The following is a 25,527-nucleotide window of genomic DNA, read 5'->3' as shown; positions in this document are numbered from 1 at the left end:
CAATTGTGTCCCTTTGCTGATTAAAGGTTCCTGTATAGCAGCTTTCATGAACAGAAAGAGTAAGAAAATTTCAGATTATTCCTTCTTTATCCTCTCAAATTTGCTCCAGAGGGCTTGGGAATAATTTTGCTGATGGAACAGAGGCTACTGGAAAGGGGGAATTTGTGAACCTTGCAACCCCTCCTTCCATTCGTGGAAGTCTCCACTGGCTCAAAGAGGCTCCTGTCACTAGAAAGGAACGGTTAAAATATATCTGAAAGTTATATATATAAAACATATCTGAACTGATGAAACCTATCAGGTAATGTGAAACCAAATGGCCACTACAATCCACCTTTAGCTTCCAGAATCCAATGCATACATACCTGGAAGTGAGTTCTGTGGATATTGCAATAATGTAAGCTATTCTGAACACTGTATACCATTTGAACCTGAATTGTACATTTGCTTACATCAATACCACATCTCAACGCACCCTGAGATTGTATGACAGAATACTCAAATTCACTTTTAGTCTGGTGAAAACTGATGAGGAGACTTGGGAGATTTATAAAATGAACTATTATCCATGAGAGAAATATATTAAGAGTATGGAGAGAAATTATTCCCACATACTCAACATGTTAAAACTTTGGGTCATGCAATTACAACCGATTTGCAGCAGGTTTCACGTCAATGTATTTTCCCCTTAACATTAATCTATAACACTGATTGCCATGGAATATTTTCATAGTTGCCAATATAGATGGCTTTAAAGAAGAGTGGTTTAACAAGGTATGGAGCGAGATCCAATTTTGCACCAGCAGTTGGGACATGACCTCCTTGTCTCCCATCTGCAGTTCCCCAACTCTCCACAGCAGATTTCAGAGGCACATGGGAAAGGAAGGATATGGGAAGTCCGTTGTGTAAGCAGGCTGTCATACCTGGCTATCACCTGTAAAATGTTTATAAGTCTGGTGAAGAGCCCCAAGTCCATAACCAACTATCCACATTTCTTTGTGGTATTAATATGGACCTCACCCCCAAATAGTTAGTTATGTAGATGTCAGTCAGATGTGAAGGTTGGGGCTTTTTATGCAGCTACTGTATTGCTTTGCCAAAAATGTCAGTATAATATCCTACAAAAGATAAATGGCTTCATGGAATGTTTCAAACAAATTTAAAATAGTACGCCAAGTGTCAGCTTGAAGATGTGATCTATTCTTGTTTGTTGCTGGAACAGTTTGAATAAGCTAATTGTTTTCAAACTTTGTATATTGTAACTTTGAAGTTTCCTGAAACAAATATACATTGCAATTACAATGAAAAAGGGAAGTTTAAAATCATTTAGATCCATACATTTCCAGGAGAAGTTGACAACGTCGACTGTGTGTTGCTCCATTGATATGCTGGTTCCACTCCTGCAGCAAAAGTACAAAGTCAAAATTATCGACAACAAAGTTATTTTAAAACTTACTTCAAACACCTAGAGAATCATTTGCAAGTCAACCAAATTCTCACGTGTAAGTGAATGAATGCCTTTATCTTAGAAGACTTGTATCATGATCAAAAGGGTACCAAAAGTGTCATCCAAACAATGACAAACAGAACTGCAGTGTATTCTGGAAAAAGTGTAAACCTGAGCATTAAATCAGCCATCTAACTATGCAATCCTATCCATGTATTCTCTGAAGTAAGAGTTCAGTGGTGCTTATGCCCAGGTAAGTGCACAAGAGAGCCTAACTTTTATGTCCCTCTTTTTGACATTCAAACATCAGATTAGTTTGTATCCAACTGTAGCTTTGTGCCAGTGGGAAACACGTTAGGCAGCCAATTCACATCGTATGTGCTGCAACTCTCTGCATAGTATCAGATACTGTTACAGAGGGTCCCCACCTCTTTAAGGGCAGATTTTCAGGAGACAATGGCAGCTGTAGTGGGTGAATGGGAAATACTGAATGAAACTCATTGTGTGTAAACTGAAGTTATTCCCCACTTGTGCAAAGCCACTATTGGATGGAACCTACTGCTTATGAGTTTTGCATTCTAATGATTACAAAAAGTTGGAAAAGGAGCTATCAGGATATAAAATAGAAGAACCCACATTCTGGCCATCCTTAACAGACTTTGATGCAGCATACCTGAAGGTACATTTAGAAGTTGTTAAAACATGTTTTCAATGCAAGTCTAAAAGAAGGCTGCCTTTTGTTGGTGTAAAATGCTTCTGCAAAAGTACATTTCCACTAAGATAAATAAAGGTAAAGGTACCCCTGACCGTTAGGTCCAGTCACAAACGACTTTGGGGTTGTGAGCTCATCTCACTCCATAGGCTGAGGGAGCCGGCGTTTGTCCACAGACAGCTTCTGGGCCACGTGGCCAGCATGACTAAGCTGCTTCTGGCGAACCAGACCAGCGCACGGAAATGCCGGTTACCTTCTCGCCTATTTATCTACTTGCGCTTGATGTGCTTTCGAACTGCTAGGTGGGCCGGAGCTGGGACCGAACAACGGGAGCTCACCCCGTAGTGGGGATTCGAACCGCTGACCTTCCGATCAGCAAGCCCTAGGCTCAGTTATTTATAGACCACAGTGCGACCAGCGTTCCTACTAAGATAAATAGTTTGCTGCATTTCCAGGCTGGGGAGAAACAACCGAATACTGTGGCTGCTGCACAGAAAAATACTTTTAGGAGAAGAAGGAATAGAGATGCAGCAAGAGGGCACATTCCTTTCATTATTTTCAAGACTCTGCTAATAAGATAGCATGCCTTATTTTGTGTTGTATCATTCAGAAGACCAGCTTGTGATGAAAAGGAGAAAGAATCACATATACTAATCATGCTTTAACATTACCCAGTTCCTTAACTATCTTTTAATCCCCGTTTAACATTAAAGACTAACACAGTTAGCTATAGGTAAGTGACCAGGAATGATATTACCGTATTTATGCGAATGCAACGCACCACTGAATGTAATTTGCACCTAAATTTTCAAAAACCTTGAAACCAAAAAAGTATTTGCTGGCAAATGCAAATGTGGCTTCAAATCTAATGCACAGCACACCCTAATTTTCGCGATTTAATTGGCAAAAAAAATGTGAGTATTGCATTTGAGTAAATATGGTAACTATCTAGATACGTCTATGGCAGGGGTCACCAACTTGAGAAGTGGCATAAAGTACAATACCGGCCCCTGCAAACCATAGGCCTTGTTTTTTAAGGCATTTGCAATCTATGGCAGATTCATGAAAAGCTACGTGCTACAGATTCATGGGTACAATTTCTCATATTCAATGTTGTTGCTTTTGCGATCATAAGGCATTTAATATATACACTTTAAAATACAGAAGGCCTACTACATCTTATAATTTTACACACAATTTACGGTGAAAGGACGTCAACACTTGGTTCCCATATAAAACAGGATACCCCGCCCAGCTGCATCAACGCCAGCATTCAACAGACTGCCAGACATTTGTGTCTGATTACCAAGCAGAGGATCCTGAGTAAATGGGAGTTTTCCTGGTTCTTTCTCCAATTTGATAAAGCACTCCTGACTAACCCCACTACAGATTATATTAGCAGTGATATTTGATTAACAGAGGTAAGGAATAATTAACTGTTACTTCCCACCTCTCCCTCCCCCCAAAAAAGATAAAACATTCTTCAACAGCCACAGCCTTTTCCCACTAATGCATAAGTACCGTATTTTCCGCTCTATAAGACGCACCAGACCACAAGACGCACCTAGTTTTTGGAGGAGGAAAACAAGAAAAAAAATATTCTGAACCTCAGAAGCCAGAACAGCAAGAGGGATCGCTGCGCAGTGAAAGCAGCAATCCCTCTTGCTGTTCTGGCTTCTGGGATAGCTGCGCAGCCTTCATAAGACGCACACACATTTCCCCTTACTTTTTAGGAGGGAAAAAGTGAGTCTTATAGAGCAAAAAATACGGTAGTTCATCTGTTTGAAACAGTTGAAGCTTTTCTTGCTCTAATTTAAATACCCCAAACTCTACACATAATTTTTCCCAGACAAACCAAACTGTTGAGTGTCAAAACCTATTCATTCCAGATTCCCAAATCCTGCTTACTAAATTATTATTTATTATTATTATTAATAATTTTGTATACCATCGTCATCCGAAGATCGCAGGGTGGTTCACAGCATAAAAATACACAATAAAACCACAGAATACCTAATAAAAAGCTTTCTTCAAATAAAAGTTGTTTCAATACTGCACTGTTCAGGACTTAGAAACTCAAAGATTTAAATCCCAAGCCTGAAACACTAGAGCTTTTGTGTGTGTGTGTGTGTGTGTGTGTGTGTGTGGCTAACATCTGAAATTACAGCAAGATGTTTCTTCTAGTCAGAACAAGTGTAAACAAGAAGTTGTCTGCTGAAGTGTGCAACTAGACATGACTGGTGACATCCATCTAAATCATACTTTGAAATCAATGGCCCAGAGCCCAACGATTTCAGTAAGTCTACTCTGAGTATGACTAACACTGGATATCACTTAATAGACAGACAACTGGACACACACACACACACACACACCAGACACAAAGGGGTGTGTGGGTGTGCATGCTTATCTTATGAATGGGGAAGGGGAGCCCTGATGAAAACTGTCCACAATGACGAGATGGCACTTCAGCAAATAAAGTGCTGGGTGGGAGGATAATTAATTCCCCTCTTCCAGCTATCATATGTAATCTGGCCCCATGGCAGGCATGCCTGGAAGCTTGGCTATGCGTTTTTAGCTAGATCAGTCTCAAATGGATTTACTGTATTGTCAGTGGGTTGTTTTTTTAAGATGACAAATACAGTACTTAAAAAACCTGATTCATGGCATGCATGTATTAGGAAATTTCCCATAATTTCACATGCTGATTGCATAAGTGCTTCCATTTACAAAGTTAACTTTAAACTTCCAGAAAAGAGACAACAACAACAAATTAAATTTGTATACTGCCCTATACCCACAGGTATATAGCGGGTCTAACATAACCTATGTTAGAAGATTTCCCCCTTAAAATGTGTCCCTCTCCTCAGCAGAACTGCTTGCACAAAGGAACAAAATTGGCAATGTAGCTCTTAATTTTAACAATACAAAGGTGTTTTAACATGCATTTTGTCTTTCAATGAGATACAAATTTTATAACGTAAGTTTTCTTCAGTTGAGAACAAATTGTACTGCATATTGATTTCTGTCTCCTCAACTTTTAGCAACATCTTTCCATTAAGGTTTTTGTTTTTTAATCAGTCCTATAAAAGCTTTAACTGCTTTAAACATTTAACAATTAGCTGAATTCTGCATGTAGAGTTCAGAATGTATAACCTTTGAATCAATCAGTGAATATACACTGTAATGAAATTATAGACTTTAATATGCTGAAGAGAAATAGATGTTTTGAGGAAAAGAGCTTTTGTCCAGAAGAGTAGGTTTAAGTGCACAATGGAACATCACAAAAATGCCATTTTAAGATATTTTCTGTTCCTAGGGTTTTAAATAACTGCATCCTTTAAACTTCTGTAGATCTCAGATTCACCTCAGTGTAACCCATAAAGACTTCAAATTAGGTATTGTTGGTAAGAAAAAAAATGTGAATTTTGATATGTAGATAATCAAACAGTAAATAAGATGAGAAAATACATTTCATTTTTTCACTATTGCTAAAACAGATTTGTTTCATAAAGGTATTTTCTGAGAATAAAATTAGTGACAACCCAATGAAACCAACTTAAGAACACAATGTGCATGCTTACCTGGAATTCTACGCATCATGCTTTAAAAAATAAAAGCAAGGACAGTATCCAATTGACAAATAGATGACTAGTTTGTAAAACAGAAAATCTGAATTCAGCTACACTAGGACACTTGCTATTTTGTTCAAGAACCTAATTACGAAGAATGAAGTTGGATCAAAATTTTAATAAGGAACTAATCTTATAAGTAGAGAATGCCAACAAGAGCATGATATAGCACAGCAGCAGACTGATGTTTCTGAGATTTTAAAAAGGGATAGATGCAGTATGTAATAATAAAAAGTGACTCTGAAGTGTTTAAGAAGGTTGTGAAAGGGGAGGAAAAAAATGAGAAGTCTCAGACACAGTATGAAAACAGTTTTTAAAGTGACTTTTAAAAAGAATGAACTCATTTAAAAATGTGAGCTGCAATCCTATAATTCTTTTCAAGGACTCTACATTAGGCTTTCTGGCTGGCCATGGACAAGAGGGGAAAAAGCAGAGTTGTGCAAGGACATATCTTAACTACAAATCAATCAGCAATCAAGACAGATGGGAAGGAATGCTGAATCTAGCCTCTTGAATAACTGCAAACCAAAACGAAAAACCTCTGCACCAAATTAAGTTAAGAGACTATGCAGATGCAAAATATAAAATAGACTAGATGATAACTGCCCTGCAGTTAAGCCATATGGGTGAAGCAAATATTAATGTAAAGCCCTGGTTTAATGTGTTTGCTAATGACGCCCTGAAAATAAACCATGTATCAAACTCTTTTGAGTCCTTTGTGCGAGTCATCAGAACATAGAAACTGAGGCAAAGAAACAAGCAACAGGGACTACAAAGTAAAGAAAAATAAGCATCTGATGCTTAACTCACCTTATTGGAATGAACAGGCAAATCACAGATAGAGCACAGATGGGGATAGACCTTCGGTAAGAGTCCATGGAAGTCTTCAACATTGCTATCTGGAGGAGCACCTCTCTTTTTCTCAAAGAGAGATCTCTCAGGGCCGCGACCCATCCTCTCATACTCACTGTCAAATTTACGATACTTATGCGAGGGTTCACCATAATAAGAGTCATCCCTATACCTTTCTCCATCTCTTAAACTGTCATCTTCATAATCCATTCTGTCATAAACAGACTCTTGAGAACGACTTCCATGATCATAGTCAACCACTCGGTTGAGACTAGAACCACGATCATCAAAGCTATCTCTTCTAAAATGCCTTTTCTCTTCCCAATCATCCCTAGGAACTCTGTATGGTGGATCCCGTGCAGCTGATCTGCCATCTCTACCATAACTCAGTGAAGGGCCTTCTTCAGCTCTCCTCCTTTTAAGTTGCAGAAGTATTTGAGGCAAGTTTTCAGGAGTGATCTTGTCCTCAGGGTAACGACTCAGTTCATCTAAGTCTCTAGCAGACAGACCAAAGCTGGCCAGAATGTTAGTGGCCTGCTCGGCATCTCCGCGGTGCTGAGTAGGCAGAGAGAGTGGGCCTCTACTTCCAATGTTAAATATAGACTGTAAGGCATGGGAAGATGTACTAGCAGAAGACAGTGCACTATGAGATCCTTGTTGATTCAATGAAGAACTCATTCCAAGATTCATTAAGCTAGCAAGGCGTGCAGTACCCTGGTTCATCCTTCCAAGAGATGCTGGCACACTTAAAGACTGAGTAGCAGCAGCAAGAAGGCCTATTCCTGCAGACAGGTCACGTCCATGACCTTGGGAATCCCTACTTAGAGATGACTGGTGGAACGACTTGGACATTGCTGAACTATAGATTGTCTATTATGGATCAAACGTTAGAGATGTCTGAAAAGAAAGCTCACACTAGAAAGCTAGGTAAACTTCACTTCAAAAAGGTAACGCCAAGAAAAGGGATCAATAATGACTGTAGATCTTCTTCAAGCTGAGAACACCAGACAAGTCTGTAGAAAAACAAGCAGTTTTAGTCATAAATCCCTTTATGAAGATGCAGTTTTAAAATGTATGCATCATGTTGATCTAAAACCAATTTAAGATCTTACATGGCTTTTATTATGTAACGTCAACAGACCGAAGATGCAACCCAGAACCCTATTATACATAGCCCTCAGGTGAAAATCTAGCTTTCCCCCCCAGATAAGCACCAATTGTTGCCAATCAATGTGCACTTTTGTTTTGATGAGAAATTGTTTTCAAGCACTGGTTGTACAGAACCGTCTGTTTTCAAGCCCCCTATTGAATAGCAGGGTGCATACATCTTATGTTACTGCTCTGGATTCCAGGAAAAAGACAATACACCAGTCATGGAACCAAGAAATGTAACTCAAATTGTCGAACATTAAGCCTATAGAGGAAATGATAGCAGGAACTTAGGAGTGGCTGATATCTGGACATGTGTCTAATGAAAGAGTTACTAAGTGAGACCAAATAATTTACACTCAGTAGAACTGAATTAGTACTATAAGATTTGTGAAGGAAAACAGGTTTAAAGTTTGGTAGAAGCACACAAGACCTCTCATTCAAGTAATAGTTTATATGTTGTTAGTACCACATATGAACTGTACCTGCATATTTTTAACATTAAATTGTGAACATGGCATATTAGTCTGCGCTAAGATTTCAAGCCAACCAAGACCAGACCTCATTAATACTTGAATTGGGAAGCTACAATTTTGTTTAAAGAAGAGAAATGCTATGGCACTATTCCAATCAAGCAAGTTGTTCAACTGTTATCTTTCAGATGAGACTTGACTGTAAGCTATAGCCACAGGTGGTAGTAAGTTTCCCATGGCATGACTATTCTTTTAACAAGCCCTTTTTTATTCTTGCACTGCTTATCTAGGTCTTCCTATGCCAACAGTGAACATTAAGAAGCCCACGTGTCTCTCTACAAAGTCATCTTAAAAGAAGAGAAGAGCTCATGAGATTTTTCTAAAGTACCCAAGAGTGAAAGTTTTATAAACTTCCACAGAAAACTGAGGCCTCAAGTTACTCAGGCACTTCCAAAAATCCCACTAACTGCAGTCTTATAATACTCAGTATTCTACCTACAGAGGAATAGTTTAGGGATGGGCAGAAGACTAATGAATGTTTTCCATGGTCAGTTCTCCAATTAGCAGGGAAAGATGAAAAAAACCCTTCAGGCAAGTTTTAATGAAATGTTCATTTTCTTAGAATTACCTATTATGTTTCAGTTATAAGTGAAAATGTTTTACTAAAGATCTGATTAACTTTGATAGTGTTAAGACGCTAAACCATATAGATGGATATTTATATTGCCTGAAAACCTGTATTACATGCACACTTTTATCACCTGCGAAGAGATAGCACAGGGGCTATTTTAACACACAGCTCTCAAACACTGTGATGCAAATGGTTACTTCTCATTAACTGATTACCCGTTGTGTCACTATTATAGTAATGAGAATTTTCACTGTAACATCCAGTTACATTTTGTCAAATTGAGTACCATGTGGGTGGGGAACAATTGAAAAGCATTGATGCAAGTGTAGAAGGATGGTCCAGATATTGCAAGTGCAGAGCAGATGTCAACAGAAGTAGAAGAGAGAGCAAATGTCAAGTGAAAAGAACACCATCCATACCAGTGGCAAAACAGAAAGAATTTCTGAGCAAAATGGTATTCTAACAAGTGTGCATGAGGTGCTGGCAATCTCATGCTCAGCAGCAGCATCACACACAGTTTGAACAAGAACTTTCGTTGATCACAAGAAAAAGTTTTTCAGGCTTGTAAACAACCACTCACTCCCAGACTAGTTGGTGCCAGCCACAGTAGATGAATTAAAAAGATCACTACCAAGCCCAGTTAGTGTTCTGTACATATGTGGATTATATAGCCAGCACCTTCCCTTGCAGAAGCAAAGCAACTGCTTGTCTTTCAGATTCTGTTACCTGCGATGACAGAGGTCAGTTGGAATATTTGTAATTTAATAGCTCACCACCTAACTTCCCAGAATCCTGCTTGATCTGAGACTTAAGTCATCAGCAAAGGTTAGTAAATAACTATGGGTTGTAGGCAACTAACCTCTACTCAGAGTAGAACTATTGAAATTTATGAACCCAAGTTAGTCATGGCCATTAATCTCATTGGGTCATTTACTCTGAGTATATATTAGTTGACTACAACCCTATTAATTTAATGTATAGAGCTGTCTGTAGTTAACAAACTGGCTAGAATCAAAGAAAGGGGCCTAAATCATGATTTTTTAAAATCCACACATTTCATCTTTGTAGATGTGCATGGGTCAACTACAGTTATACTGTGACGTAGGAAGGCTCTGCAGACACATAGGTGCCCTAGTACTGCAAGATTTATTAAAACAGAACCTTGAATTAGAAACAGATGCTGGGACAATGCACTACAAGGCCTGACTTGCATTAAGCCCTGGAGGGTGCAGTGGACCTGCAAAGCCCTACTACCAAAGGCTCTTTTTGATAAAATGTAAACAGGCTCGTTTGGAAGAAAGGTGAGAGTAACCATAGAAGCCTGATATTCAAGCTCAGTCATAAAGGAAAGGGATGTCAACCTTTAGATTCAAAGACATGAAATAAACAAACTTATTTTAAAACAGTGCAAGTCTGAGCCAAAAAGCACTTTTTCAGGTGTTTCAGCAGGCTGGATTTTCTATGTGTTCCTCTTTCTGTGGTGTGGATGACTACCTCTTTGAAATTATTTCAAGGTAGAAACACTGCCAATTGTGTGTTTTTCTTTGATTTTTACTTTTGCAACCCCAGAACAGTTCCTTAAAGGCCTAAAATAAGAACATTATACGGATTCTGAGAAGTATTTTCAAGTCCACATATAAATGGGCAGACTTATTTGCAAGGCTGGTTATGTTCCTTACAAAATTCAGAACTCTACACCCCTGATTTGAGTTAGCTGTTGAAGGTTTTGGACAGTATCAGACCCAGGAGCATCTGAAGAGTACCTCCTGACAGAGTTGGGCTGGACAGCAGATGGTTTCACTGCACAGCCTGGTTTCCACACAAGGAGCGACTGCTCAGGCTTATTATGAAAGCGATGTTAACCTACAAAGAAAAAGAAGATATGAGAGAAACAAGCCTTAAAAACAGAACACTAAAAAGAGGTAGTGCATTGACAGAAATTGAGTTGGGGAAGAGGGAATAGGGACAATAGGGACAATACCCCGATAGAAATAGGGCCAATATTACTTCTCTGTAGTTCAGCTAACAGTGCAATCCTAACCATATCTTCTCAGAAGTTTGACTGAATTCAGTGGGGCTTGCTCCCAGGTAAGAAGAGTTGGAATACAGCCTAACTGTATTTTGAAACACATTAATGATTAAGGAATATGAACTAGAAAGAAATTAGGAAGATATCTTTAGCATTCTTACGGGTATTTCTTCTAGTACTCTAAAAACAGGAAGGAATGATAAGACTATCAATGGATACTAGTCATACTGGCTTACGTACTTCAGTATCAGAGCAATCTCTCTGAATGCCAGGTGCTAGAGATCACAATGGGAGAGGACAATTGCACTCATGTCCTGGTTATGGGCTTCCCACAGGCACCTGGTTAGTCCCTGTGATAACAGAATGGTGGACTAGATGGGCCTCTGTCAAACCCAACAAACTCCCTTGAGAAAGGAGCTGCTAAGCTTATGCCAGGATGTGATTTTCTCCACTTTTTCAAGTTTAGAATCTGATTCAACTTCCACAACGCAGTTTCACCATCTCATATGAACAGAAATCTTGAAGTAGTAGTAGTACTTGAATCCCCAACGAATTTGAATACAGCTGCTGTTAAGGGGAAGCACTACAGGGTAAACTGCAAAAAATACTTGTCTTACAAGAGATGCAAGCTTTTATTGGAGAGTCTGTCAAAAACAAGTAATTAGAATTGTGATGAATCTACATGGCTCAGAGCATGCTGGGATGTGAATTCAGGCAGAGAAAGAGGCAAACACAAATAGGAGGCCAAATTCTCTCCCACATTGAATGAAAGTAGTCAACTGTCAGTATTTAGGTACTCTTTTAGTCAAGTGTCACGACGGAACCTCACGCCATTTAAGGTTGCGAAGCAGATCTGCAAGGGATGCAGAGAAACAAGATCTTCATGTGGTGATTCAGTCCCTCTATTAGAGAGATCTCTAAAAATATGTTTGAGAACATAAAATACACCATTGCCATCATCTAGCAAAGGATCTTGGAATAACATCACTAAATAGTTTTTAAGAACCTGAAAAACAGATGCATCACATAAGTGGGGCATTGCTAGTAGCTGCTAGAATAGAACTGGCTGAAAACTGGAAAGTGACAACTTCATAGGAGCAAAATGTACATAATAATATGAGAGAATTTAATTACAGGAAAGTTTACATCTCAATGGAGTATGAGAGACAAAGATACATTCTATATGGCATCATTTTATGTCTTATGCAAAAAGAAAAGAAAAAAGAGAGGAAATGCTCTTCAGAATACAGACTAACTTAATTTTGTCAGCCTTATATATTTTATCAAATCTTGCGTACTACCATAGGAGCCTATTTTTTAATTGTGCCCATTTTAAAATGGGAATTATCAGTTGAGGTTGTATCTTCTATATGTGATATGTCTCTGTGAAAAAGAAACTGCATTTCACATGCAAACACCTGATGTTACAGCCATATTTTTTAACCATCACCATCTGTGAGTTGCAAATAATTTTATGTGAATGTTTGTAAGTTAAACATAATCAAGAACATTCAGTTCTTTCTTCATCTTTGGCACAGCCCTTTCAAAGGTGGTTCAGATCACCTTAAAAAAGAAACCAATAAAAACCAGCAGTAAAATAGTAAATATAAAAAACCAGCAATTAAATTCTGCTTAAAAGCCCAGCCCATAATCAGTTAAAATGAGATGCAAACAACCAGCTCTTTAGCATCCATTTAAAAACAATTGAGGTAGTAAAGTTCACTTCCTGCAGGAGCAAGTTCCATAATGAAGTAGTCAATAATGGTTAATATTCAGAATATCTATTTAACAGAACTAAGAAAGCCTTGTGCAGAGCAATTATTGGCTTTTAGGCTGGAACCCTAGGGACAGCCTAAATACAAACTATTTAAAAAATTAGCTATAGTAGAATAAGTGTGTAGATATTATATAGTTATAGTGCAGTCTACTGTGTGTCCATTTCTACATTAAGCCCATGTATATATTTACCAAGAATTATGCAAGGCTAGAAAGCAAGGGATTCTATTTGTGGTTAAATTAAAGACTTTATTTACTTCACAGATACCTCAGTCCCTTTAACAGAAAACTAAGGTAGCGATGAGTCTTAGCAAAAGTGGAGCCAGAATACGCTCACTGTGAAACAAGAGGGAGAAATCACCATGCTCTGGTGAACTGCAACATATGCAGAAAGGCAACCGAAAAGAGACCTAAGAAGGGGCACCCCTCCCCTTGTAACTCAATTGGGACCTCCACAAGGCACAATATGCTTTGAGTGCCAGCTGGAAAACAAAAACACAAAACTGGTTGGGAGTTGAGGGGAGAAAGAATGGTTTGCTTGGAGTATCCCTGAGCAGGCATATTCCTCTCAGGGTTTCAGGATACACAGTAACATTCAGTGTATGCTCAAGAATTATTGGTATTCATTTGGCTCAATGAAAAAACAGATAAAGTAGTGCAGCCTCCTGATGAGGAAAATAAACAGATTTCCTAAGAAAATGACCCAATCATTCACTCGTATGCCCTCAAGCTCTCCACCCCCAATCAAAATGCTTGTTTCCAAGCCAGTGCAAGACCCTAGCTCTCTGTAACCCCCAAATGTAATCTTGATCCTTCCACTTCTTTGACCCAATTCCTAATATGTGCTTTGGTTTATTCAAGCCTGTGGAGTATGGTTAACCAAATAATGTCTCAAACCCAGCACCCTTGATAACCAAAAAACACAGATGTGAAAAGATGAAATCTGAAAAATTCCGAAAAAATGGCCTCTCCCCGCAAAAACAAAGGAAAAGTTGGACATTTGGAGTAAAGCTGAGGCTTGTTGAGAAAAAAAAAACTTTAGATTTTTCAGAACAGAGTAACTTCTGATGAATCCTAAAGGAATGTCATTTGAGAACGTCAAGCGATAGTACTGCAGAATCATGGTTTCAAGAATCTGCACAAGAAAAGAAACACTGAAAGTGACAAAAAAAAAAACCCTCAACGTAGCTGCAAGACAAACCTCAAACTGGCGCCAAATAGACTGAGTTGGAAAAATACTTTTTAGACCGTCTATTGAAATTTCAGATCCAGAATTCAGAGAATGCTTTGCTGAAATAGAATTATTATGCTTGGGGGGAAAATATTGTCAAATCACATATATCATTGTGGTATTCTATTTTTATGCTGCACATCATTTTGTTATACATCCTCTGAAAGTTTAGTTGAGAAATATTTAAATAAGTAACAGGCACTTTTTGACCTTCAATTAGCACCAGTGTAAGATTTGCCTCAGAGTTGCAAGTGGCCTTGAGTTTTATACACTGTACTGCCACTGCTTTCCTTAAAAAATACGTAAGAGATAGGAGGAGCATCAGAGTTTTATTTCATCAAAGTGATACAATAGTAACATCCAGGTATAAAAGGCCAGGGGAGCAGTATGTACTCAGCATACAATAAAAACTACATAATGAAGCTGCCCACACTTCTGTGAGAAGGGAATTCCACAGTTTAGGGGCTCCAACAGCGAAGGCCCTCTCTTGGACTGCTATGCACCCCAGACCTGGGCGGTAGAACTCCCAAGAAGGCCATCTGAGGTGTTAAAAGAGGGATGGACGCAGTCAGATATTTGGGGTCTAAATTATTTAGGGGGCTTTAAGCACAAATGTGAGCACCGTGAATTGGACCTGGAAGCAAATTGTCAAAAAATGTGACTATTTTAAAACTGGAGTTAGATGAATTCCAAACAAAACCTCAACCAGTAAAATTCAAGACAAATCAAGGCCAATATTAATAGCATTACTTTACTTTGGTATCTTTTGGTATGGAGTTTTTAGTGACATACTTATTGCATTTTGTATTGGCACAAGAAAGATCTGCAATTTAGATGGAAATGAACCCATGAACCAAAAGTGCTGGAGACAGTAAGCATATACTTAAGATACACACACCATAAACCAAGGCATATTTATTCAGTGGTACTATTATTTTATTATTATATTTATTTATATTGTGCTTTTCCCCAGACTGGGACTCAAACTTTTCCATTCAATGGGATTTACCAGGACATTTAAAATATTATTGAAATCAACATTTGATAAGTGAGATGATACCACATTAGATTTTTCCTCCCATCCCAACATGTTCATATCACATTATAAGTAGGCCTACAAGCTAGAAACAAAGTTTGATTCACCATAAAGGATCTAGGAGATTAAACTATTATATTTAATTTCTAAGAATGAAACACATTTTATTTTTAGATGCTATATCTTCAAGAGCATCAACTAGAAAAGCCATTCCTCCTGTGTGAGGAAAGGGAGAATGCAAATGACAAAGACAACACTAAGCATCAATTTTTAGAAACATGTCTATTAAAATGGTTAATATGTTGCCTGATTTAACCAGGGAACTTTTTTTAGCTGATTAATATTTAACCAATTCATCACTGCAACCAAAGATGTGGGGTGGAAAATAGCACCGCTGGAAATTTTTCATAAAATTTAACACAATGAGAACACACCCTAGAAGTCAAATTTGGTTACTGTAATGGATGCAATACTAGTCAACTCAAAAACAAAGATGTAGAACTTTTTCAGGCCAAATCTATATTTATGCTCACAGCTCTTCAGGGTTTGGAATGTTAATTTTCAGTGCTGCATTTAAAAATATATATAAATGTATGACAAGTGAACACTTTTATATTGTTATATCTTAATTTTCATTAGTGGTGCTTTCAAATATTTATACAGAATGTAAATTTAACAAGATTAACAGACGTTTTAGTTTACTATATGTAACTCAGACCTCTTATCAAGTATGGGCAACAGGGGGGAAAAATCCCAAAAGTCACACATCTCTGGTTGCAGTCCAAACAGATACAGTGGTACCCCGCAAGACGAACGCCTCGCAAGACGGAAAACCCGCTAGACGAAAGGGTTTTCCGTTTTGGAGGCGCTTCGCAAAACGAATTTCCCTATGGGCTTCCTTCGCAAGACGAAAGCCCATAGGGAAATCTCCGGGACAGCGGGGAAGCGCAGCGCGTCTTCCCCACTGTCCTCAGACCTCCTCCGAAGGCTGGCAGTGGGGCAGAAAGACCTCCTCCCACCGCCAGCCTTCGGAGCATCCTTCCGAAGGCTGGCGGCGGGAGGAGGTCTTTCCGCCCCACCGCCAGCCTTCGGAAGGCCGCTCCGAAGGCTGGCGGTGGGGCGGAAAGACCTCCTCCCGCCGCCAGCCTTCGGAAGCCTGCTCCAAAGCCTGGGGGTGGGGCGGAAAGACCTCCTCCCGTCGCCAGGCTTCGAAAGGATGCTCCGAAGGCTGGCGGCGGGAGGAGGGCTCTCTGCCCCACTGCCAGCCTTTGGAAGGCTGCTCTGAAGGCTGGCGGTGGGGCGGAAAGACCTCCTCCCGCCGCCAGCCTTCGGAAGCCTGCTCCAAAGCCTGGCGGTGGGGCGGAAAGACCTCCTCCCGCCGCCAGGCTTCGGAAGGATGCTCCGAAGGCTGGCGGCGGGAGGAGGTCTCTCCGCCCCACCGCCAGCCTTCAGAAGGCTGTCCTGAAGACTTGCGGTGGGAGGAGGGTTTTCCTTCCCACCGCGAACATTCAGAATGCTGTTCTGAATGTTGGCGGTGGGGAGGAAAAACCCTCCTCCCACCGCAAGCCCCGGGAACAGAGGAGAAGCGCTGCGCCCCTTCCCCTCTGTTCCCGTACCTGTCCTGAAGGCTTGCGGTGGGGAGAAAAGCCCTTCTCCGCACCGCCAGCTTGGCAAGCGGTTTCCATAGGAACGCATTAATTGATTTTCAATGCATTCCTATGGGAAACCGTGCTTCGCAAGACGAAAAACTCGCAAGAAGAAAAAACTTGCGGAACGAATTAATTTCGTCTTGCAAGGCACCACTGTATTACAGATTGCTAGGAGAGTAATCAATCAACTCAAAATAGCCAAGCAGCTTTACATAAGCATGTTTTTCACAAAGATTCTGACCACAACATAATAATTTGCATGTATGAATGGTTGCCATTTTGATTTTAACAGTTTTCACGGGACATGTTGAGTATGCAAATGTATTTATAGATTTTTAAAATCTGGAGGAGGGCTGCAAATATAGCTGACCAAGATTAATTCTCAACCAGATGGTGAATGTGTGACCAAACATCTGCTGTTTTTCTGGGCAATGGAAGAAACTAGAATGAAGAGAAAGGTTCTAGCTTGGGAAGCTAGCATGTGACAAAGTAGGATGTATACAATATTTTTTTAAAAAATGGTAGCGGGATGCATTATTTCACCTTGTAAGCTCCCACCTGCAGTCTTCAGTGTTTTGGTGCAGAAATAACTTGGCTATCTCAAGGTCAATTAAAATGCATTTTACTAGGACTATTGTAAAACGTATACTATGCTACACTGGAGGACGGTGACTCAGTAAACACTGGCTCCTTTGTGAGCGGACTTAAGTTTGCTTGATAAAAACCCAGTTTACCATGCGTACTGCATGACAAAGAATTAATGGTACTCCTTGTTGCGAAGATGTGACAGCTTACAATTATTCAAATATTCCTCAGGCGTTAATATAGCTGAAAGCAGCAACTTCAAAATAATATCCGGGTCCTTTAATGATTACTTAGTTAAATATGTTAAGTTAAATTAACTGAAAACAGCTTGCAGATACTTAATTGGCTTAGGATTTTATAATAATAATAATTTTTTATTTATACCCCGCCCTCCCCAGCCAAGGCCTTATGTTAAGGGATGAATTAATATGTTTAATTTCATAATGTGAAGATCTAAGGATGTTAATGTTTAAGTTAAATTTTAGAAGAACAGCGATTTGGAAAACCGTTAAAAGGATATGCAATGAAATTCAACCAAGGGGAAGCGGGGAAGTCACTTAACCATGTTAATAAGTATAATTTTCAATAAGGCTATAATTTATGTTTGTTTGTCTTGTGTGTTTGTTTATAAAGTTGTGAAAACCAATAATATTTTTTTGGTAAAAAACAGCAACAAAATATCCGGGTCCTTTGTGGATGGCGTTGGTAAGGGGACCCAGCAAAGAAACACTAAGTGCGACCTTTACCTTTAACCAGTTCGCAGCAGCAGCAGCAGCAACTAAGCTGAAGACACCATTTTTACGAGCTGCGAAATAGCTAGATTAGAAAGAGATACGAGAACTATCCATAAGGCAAAGGAGAGAACAAAAAGGCTGCCAGAGGCGGAAACCAACGGATAAAAAAGGCATTTTCCGCCCAAGACCCGCGCATGCGCAACATTCCCGTCTCCGACTAGGCCCCATGGTTTGTCTCGCGCCCGCGCATGCGCACGACCACTCCTCAGGCCTCGGCGCCATGGCCTCCCCGGCCCGGCCCGAACACGCGCGGATTATTCTCTTCAGGTTATAGTATAACGCGCCCTTTCCCCACCCTCCGCCCGTCTTTCCAACGGTTCAGTTGGAACGGCGAGAGAAAAAACGCCACTTTCTCGGCCTGACCGGAATAGGCACAGGCCGCTCACACCTCTCCTACCTCAGAAAGAAAGCGAGCCTCTCACGCATTTGCGGTCGTCACCACGAACGTAATGTGAGGGAAAGGGACCCCGCGTCCTTCAGAAAATAAAAAAAGACCCTCCACGAACGAAGCTGCGTAAGCGTCGCCCCCACAACGCTTGTATTACACCGCTAATCCGCCTAGCGCATGCGCCGCCCGGTCCGCGGATAGCGACTGTTGTGCGCATGCGCTCCCCAAGCGCGAGAAGCTACGCACTTTAAACTGCTCCGCCCTCCGCGCCTATCGCGAGATGATAAAAGGTTCCCCCCCCCCGTTTCCCGCAGTCTCATTTCCTCGTTCCTGAAAGGGTAGGGGGATCACGTGGGGCTGATCACGTGTTGCCTTTTGTCTCCGCGGTTCAGGTTTCTCGGTTCATTCGCATTCAGAATAAGGCTTTGTGACACTTTGGCTGGTGCTAATATTACATTTCCTTAAATTATCAAGAGGGTGTCCTTTAACCCGACCTTTATATGTGCTTAAGCGGAAATGAAGACCTTCTGTTTTCAGTCTTCCCCAGGATTGCAGCTTTAAACAGGAATATGAAAGGATATTGTTGTTGTTTAATTATTATTATTATTGATAATTAAATTATTGTATTAATAATTTCAATTCTAGACCACACTTCGTCTGATGATTACAAGGCGGTTTACAATATAAAAGCACAAAAATACATACCATCGTAACAAGCAAACTAACCCACCACCCCCCAGATTAAAAGGCCATAGGTTGTTTAAGGCTTGGGAAAATCAGAGAAAGAGAATTGTAGAGTTGGAAGGGACAACAAGGGTCATCTAGTCCAACCCCCTGCAATGCGGGAATCTTTCTGCCCAATGGACCCTGAGATTAAGAATCTAGTGCAGGGGCCAGCAACCTTTTTCAGCCGTGGGCCGGTCCACCATGTGTACCACCACCGGACTGTATTTTGAAAAAAAATAATGAATGAATTCCTATGCCCCACAAATAGCTCAGAGATGCATTTTAAATGAAAGCACACATTCTACTCATGTAAAAACACGCTGATTCCCAGACTATCTGCGGGCCGGATTGAGAAGACCATTGGGCCAGATCCGGCCCCCGAGCCTTAGGTTGCCTACCCCTGGTCTAGTGCTCTACTGACTGAGCTATCTCATCTACAGTAATTATTATTATTTTTTGAAGTGCAATTTTTTTTGCCTGGTACCTAAAGGTATGTGATGGAGGCACCAGGCAAGCCTCCCTAAGAAGAGCATTGCACAATATTTACCGGGATTGATTCCCGCACAGGCCAGCAGAACTTTTCCAGAGCGCACGTGGTTAAGTTTATTACGTTCGCAGTGCTACGTAGGATTAAAGTAACAGCGATGTCTTTCGAACACAGGATTGGAGGAAAAGACTTCCTCTCCCCGGGGTAGTTCGCCTGGCGCCTTCATTATACACCTTTAGGCGCCAGGCAAAACCATTCCTTTTTAGGGATGTTTTTAATGTTTGGTGATTTATTGTATTTTTAATATTTTGCTGGAAGCCGCCCAGAGTGGCTGACGAAACCTAGTCAGATGGGCGGGGTATAAATAATAATAATAACAATAATAAGGCCTTTGGGTGACCGGATTGACAGCTGACATCCTATACCCTTTTAAAATGTGGCTCTTTTTTGGGGGGGGTGTTATTGGGTCATTGTTCTTATTTTGATTTCCCCTCATTTTTTTTATTGATTTTCCAAAAAAAATTTAAACAAACAAAACATAAATCTCAACATTGTTCTTATTCTGATTTAATAATAATAATAATAATAATAATAATAATAATAATAATAATTTATTATTTATACCCTGCCCATCTGGCTGGGCTTCCCCAGCCACTCTGGGCGGCTTCCAAAAAAAAATATTAAAATACTGTAATACATCAAACATTAAAAGCTTCCCTAAATTTAATTTAATAAATAAAATAAATTCCCTAATTTAATATTTTGTAATCTTTTCTGTGAACCACCCTGAGATCTCTGAGTATAGGGTGGTATATAAATTCAAAAAACGAAACAAAATAAGGATGATGGAGCTGTAGTCTCGCAACAGTTTGAGGAAACACGGCACGGTCCTCTCTAATCTTTCTTATATCTGTGTCAGCTCCCCCCCCCCCACCGAGGGGCGGAGCCCGCCACTCTCCCTCCCGCCCCCTTAGCGACGAAGGCGAGGGGAAGGTGGGTGACGCGGCCGCTCCTGATTGGCGGAGCGTGTTGCCTTAAGTTTTCCCTGGTACTCGCGGAACGGTGGGGAAGCGGTTGATCTTGGAACTCCGCAAGCAGGCAGCTGGGCGCTCGCGCATCGCAGCATCTCTCCCCGGACGCACTGCGCAGCATTCTAGTCCTCAGTGAGGTCTTGTTCCCAAACTGCGCTGCAGGTAGGAGCTCGCAGTCTGCTGCGGGCTGGGCAGGGGCTAAGGCGCTCCGGTAATAATGGAGGGACCTTTTCGGGAGTCCCTCTGCCTGCTTAGAAAGCCAGCATTTCGGAATGGGGGGTGAAGAGTAGCCTAGGACCCTTCTCCTAAAATTAAGGTTTTCTCTTGTTTCCACATAATAACGGCGAAGTTTTCAATATTTTTACTATGAGGCCTGTTGCCCTGTTAAAATCAGGCACAAGTTAGACCAAGGCATGTAAAGCTGATGGGATAGCTCAGTGGGCAGAGCGTGAGATCTCAGGATGTCGTGGGTTCGTGCCCCTTGTTCGGCAAAATAATAATACTAATAATAATTAATAATTCGTTATTTATACCAAGCCCATCTGGCTGGTTTTCCCCAGCCACTTTGGGCGGCTTCCAACAAAAGATTAAAAATACGTTAAAACATCAGTCATTAATAATAATAATAATTTATTATTTATACGCCGCCCATCTGGCTGGGTTTCCCCAGCCACTCTGGGCGGCTTCCAACAAAACACTAAAATACAATAACCTATTAAACATTAAAAACTTCCCTAAGCAGGGCTGCCTTCAGATGTCTCATAAAAGTCAGATAGTTGTTATATAATAATAATAATAATAATAATAATAATAATAATAATAATAATAATAATAAAATAATATTATATACCTCACCCATCTGGCTGGGTTTCTCCAGCCACTCAGGGCGGCTTTCAACAAAATAATAAAATTACAATAAAACATCAAACATTAAAAACTTCCCTAAACAGGGCTGCCTTTAAAAGTCAGAGAGTTGTTTATTTCCTCAACATCTGATGGGAGGGCGTTCCACAGGGCAGGCGCCACCACCGAGAAGACCCTCTCCCTGTAACCTCACTTCTCGCAGGGAGGGAACCGCCAGAAGGCCCTCGGAGCTGGACCTCAGTGTCTGGGTTGAACGATGGGGGTGGAGATGTTCCTTCAGATCTACTGGCAAAAGGTTTTGTGTATTGCAGGGGGTTGGGCTAGATGACCGTTGGGTCCCTTCCTTCCTTCCAACGCTCCAGATTCTCGTGGGGATTTGATGGTAATAAGGAGAGGATTGGGTGGCTGGTGTAGAAGCATCCTTGTGCCTTTTACCTCTCTGTAGCATCTCTATTGGGAAGGAAGCGGGGGGGGGGGAGTAGGTGGTGGATAAATAAGGGTTTTGCCTAGCATGCTTGTCTTTTTTAAAAGGAGCCCATTCTCTTTATTTTCTGCATAGTGATTGCAGCAGGCCCGTGACATGACTGGTTGGGCGTTTGACTGGTCAAATGGCGGTCTAGTACTTTTAAAAGCACAAAATGGCGCGTGGACTGAGAAGATACTATTCAATTAGTCTGGAATTTATTAATTTTTTTAGTAGCATTTATACATTTATACCACACACTGAGAGGATACTATTCAATTAGTCTGGAATTTATTTATTTTTTAGTAGCATTTATACCACACACTTTAGCCAGAAAAATTCAGCGAGCAACTTGCTGATCTGATCTAAAAAATAACATCCACGCTTAGGTTAATTACCAAAAAAGCAACCTTTTTTGTGTGAAATAGTGACATGAACTTTACAGTACAGTGGTACCTCTAGTTATGAACTTAATTCTTTCTAGAGGTCCATTCTTAACCTGAAACTGTTCTTAACGAGAGGCGTGCTTTCACTAATTTTTATGTACCTTGCTTGTGGTTGCTTGTATTTTTCTTAACTTGTAGACTCACAGTGTGTTTTCGGCCCTTTATTTCATGCTTCCTGCATCTAAAATTAACAGGCAGCTGGTGCTTTGTGTGTGTGTGTGTGTGTGTGTACACATTACTATAGTCATTAAAACTTGCCTCCGTAATTGATTTTTCTTATTCTGCCCATGCAGTAGCATTCTTGTGAACATGTGATACAGTTCTGGCATGTCACTAATTTTTGAAACACATTGCTTTTTAATGATACAGATATATAGAGTAACTTGCAACAGAATTTCAAGAAACCACACAATTATTATTATTAATTAAATTCCTATACCGCCCTTCATCCGAGGATCAAGGGGTGGTTTATAGTATAAAAGCACAAAAATACATAACATAGTAAGAAGTGAAAAGAATAACCCTACATACACAGTTTAAAAGGCTATAGATTGTTTAATATGGCATCATAGATGCAAAATACAGAATGCCAAAATGGTACCGGCATAAATATCAACATTTAGATTCTGTTTGCAAAAGAGCACTGTACAGGATTCACAAGGCCTAGCAGAATAAATGAGCTTAGTTGCCTCAAGTTGGAGGCCGTTAATGGAGGCAAGTGGAAAAGTTTTGCTTGGGTAGCTCTCCAAATGTTTTATTTTTTAAAAAAAAAAATTTTTTATTGAATGATTTTATGTTACAAAAAAACAATACAGCCATACTACTACTAAATATAATTAAGAAATAAAAATTACATACATCAATATTTAGTTTGTTATTTGTTATTTAACATCTTATTGTGCTGTACTTTTGTACTGTTTTATTGTTGTTAGCCGCCCTGAGCCCGGCTTCGGCTGGGGAGGGCGGGATATAAATAAAATTTATTATTATTATTATTATTATTTCCTCCCAACCATTCCATACAAAAACACACATATGTGCAGACACCACACACCCACACCCACACACAAAATGATAATAATGAAAGTAAATATTTCCCCCCTTTTATCTTCCAAAATCTTTTCTTCAACTTTGACTTCCTGTCAAGTCCCTTTGCATATATTTTATATTAGTCGAATGTACACAAAACAAGAAACCTTTCTATATAAATTTTCCAATACATTCTGAAAACATAATCCTTAATTGTTGTCCACCTCGAATGCTAGCACGGAGTCAAAACTATTATTGTATTTTTGAACATCTCTTCTATAACCTCCCATTTTCCCGCAAAGTTTTGCTTTGAGTTTCCTCTGAGTTTACTAGTCAGTTGAGCCATCTCCACCAATACCTGTAATTTGGTTTGCCAATTCGTTATTTTTGGAGCCTCCATCCCTTGGCCACAATTATACGAGCTGCGGTTGCAAACAAGAATACCTCTCTTAGATTTTTGGGGGATCTCTTTATCTAAAACACTTAATAGAAATGCCTCCGTTTTTTTTAGTAAAAGTTATCCTCAGCTCTCCAGATGTTTTAGACTAGAACTTCCATCATCACCAGCCAGCATGGCTGGGGGTAAAGGATGACGGGAGTTGCAGTCCAACGACATCTAGAGGACACCAGGTTGGGGGAAGGCTGATCTAGAAATTAGTGGGTGCTCTTGTGTGGGTGCGCCTAGTCCTGGGGGCGGGGAACCTCCTTGTGAAGGTAGACCTCCTCTCTCCATCGGGTCCGCAAAACTCTCTAGGTCACCGGCGCTGCCTTGCATCCTGTTTTGGCCTGTCTGGAATGCGTCCTTGAATTCTGATAATACTTGTTTGGATGGCTACAGAGCAGTGTGTGACTCTGTCCCTAGAATCTAACCTACTCTACAAAGTCAAACTTATGTGTTTGGCTTGTTACCCACAAGCATGTGGCCTTCAGAAGATTACCCGGAAAGGAATGTGGACTGAAAAAAATTATCTGCCCTTACGCATCTCCTTCTCAGGTCATCTTGAGGGGTGGAGTGATTCAAGCCCTCTTTGAGCAGTGTTTGAATTAGCCAGCCACGTTTTGTACCTGGCTACTGACCACTTGTGGGACACGGGTGGCGCTGTGGGTTAAACCACAGAGCCTAGGGCTTGCCGATCGGAAGGTCGGCGGTTTGAATCCCCGCGATGGGGTGATCTCCCGTTGCTCAGTCCCTGCTCCTGCCAACCTAGCAGTTCGAAATCCCATCAAAGTTCAAGTAAATAAATAGGTACTGCTCCGGTGGGAAGGTAAACGGCGTTTCCATGCGCTGCCTTGGTTCGCCAGAAGCGGCTTAGTCATGCTGGCCACATGACCCAGAAGCTGTATGCTCCCTTGGCCAATAAAGCGAGATGAGCACCGCAACCCCAGGGTCGTCCGTGACTGGACCTAATGGTCAGGGGTCCCTTTACCTTTACCTTACTGGCCACTTGCGACCAAGTGAAGATGCCCGGGTGTCAGGATGGTGCCTGACGTTCTCCACCATCTGAAGGTGCATACCTGGGGATCCTTTGATCTGGAGTGTTTTCAAACACTAATACTCCATCCTGTAGGATTCTATCAGTTATATTTTATCCTCACAATCAGAATGAATTTCAGGAACCAAAATGCCATTTCTGTGCAGCCTGAGCAAAAGCAGCCGATGATGTTATAGTTAATTGTTGTCGCTTGTCTTTGCTTTACAGTTGCGCTCACAGTTGTGAAGAATGTCCATACGTTATGAATGGTCCGTGTCACCATTAAGAAGAAGAGGGAAGAGTAGGCCAGTACAGTCATACCTCGGGTTACAGATGCTTCGGGTTTGCACGTTTTCAGGTTGCGCACCACACCGAACCCAGAAGTACCGGAACAGGTTACTTCCAGGTTTCGGTGCTCGCGCATGCGCAGAAGCACTAAATTGCGCTTTGCGCATGCGCAGAAGCGCTGAATGACAACCGGCGTGCGTGCATATGTGACGCTGTGGGTTGCGAACATGCCTCCCGCACGGATCACATTCGCAACCCGAGCGTCCACTGTATATACAGTGTTACCTCAGGTTAAGTACTTAATTCGTTCCGGAGGTCCGTTCTTAACCTGAAACTG

At 40.7% G+C, this 25,527-nt stretch overlaps 2 protein-coding genes and 1 long non-coding RNA gene across 5 annotated transcripts in view; 2 read left to right on the top strand and 1 right to left on the bottom strand.

The window, feature by feature from the left end:
* The window catches only part of MATR3 (matrin 3), a 32,440-nt gene extending 13,829 nt beyond the window's left edge, over positions 1–18,611 (bottom strand). The window contains exons 1-4 of one of the 2 annotated variants that reach the window (XM_083493758.1): positions 18,394–18,607; positions 10,660–10,759; positions 6,602–7,656; positions 1,339–1,400 (exon numbers count right to left, since the gene is read on the bottom strand). In XM_083493758.1, coding sequence (XP_083349884.1) covers positions 1,339–1,400; positions 6,602–7,495 — 956 coding nt within the window. In that variant the 5' untranslated portion in view covers positions 7,496–7,656; positions 10,660–10,759; positions 18,394–18,607. Of the gene's footprint in view, positions 1–1,338; positions 1,401–6,601; positions 7,657–10,659; positions 10,760–18,393 lie in introns of both variants that reach the window. The other variant, XM_083493759.1, reaches the window with a different exon arrangement.
* Positions 10,766–17,123, top strand: LOC310702368. Its single transcript, XR_014523475.1, has 2 exons — positions 10,766–15,762; positions 16,782–17,123. It is a non-coding gene; the product is annotated as an uncharacterized lncRNA (long non-coding RNA).
* Positions 18,612–20,568: 1,957 nt separating the features above from the next.
* SIL1 (SIL1 nucleotide exchange factor) overlaps positions 20,569–25,527 on the top strand; it is a 62,707-nt gene continuing 57,748 nt past the window's right edge. The window contains exon 1 of one of the 2 annotated variants that reach the window (XM_083493797.1): positions 20,569–20,790. The gene's annotated coding sequence lies outside the window, so the exon portion shown is untranslated. The remainder of the gene's footprint in view (positions 20,791–25,527) is intronic. The other variant, XM_083493798.1, reaches the window with a different exon arrangement.

The sequence above is a fragment of the Podarcis liolepis genome, assembly GCF_965112155.1.
Source record: "Podarcis liolepis genome assembly, chromosome: 3".
NCBI lineage: Eukaryota > Metazoa > Chordata > Lepidosauria > Squamata > Lacertidae > Podarcis > Podarcis liolepis.
The sequence above is the reverse complement of the archived record's forward strand: the minus strand, read 5'-3'. Positions and strand labels throughout refer to the sequence as shown.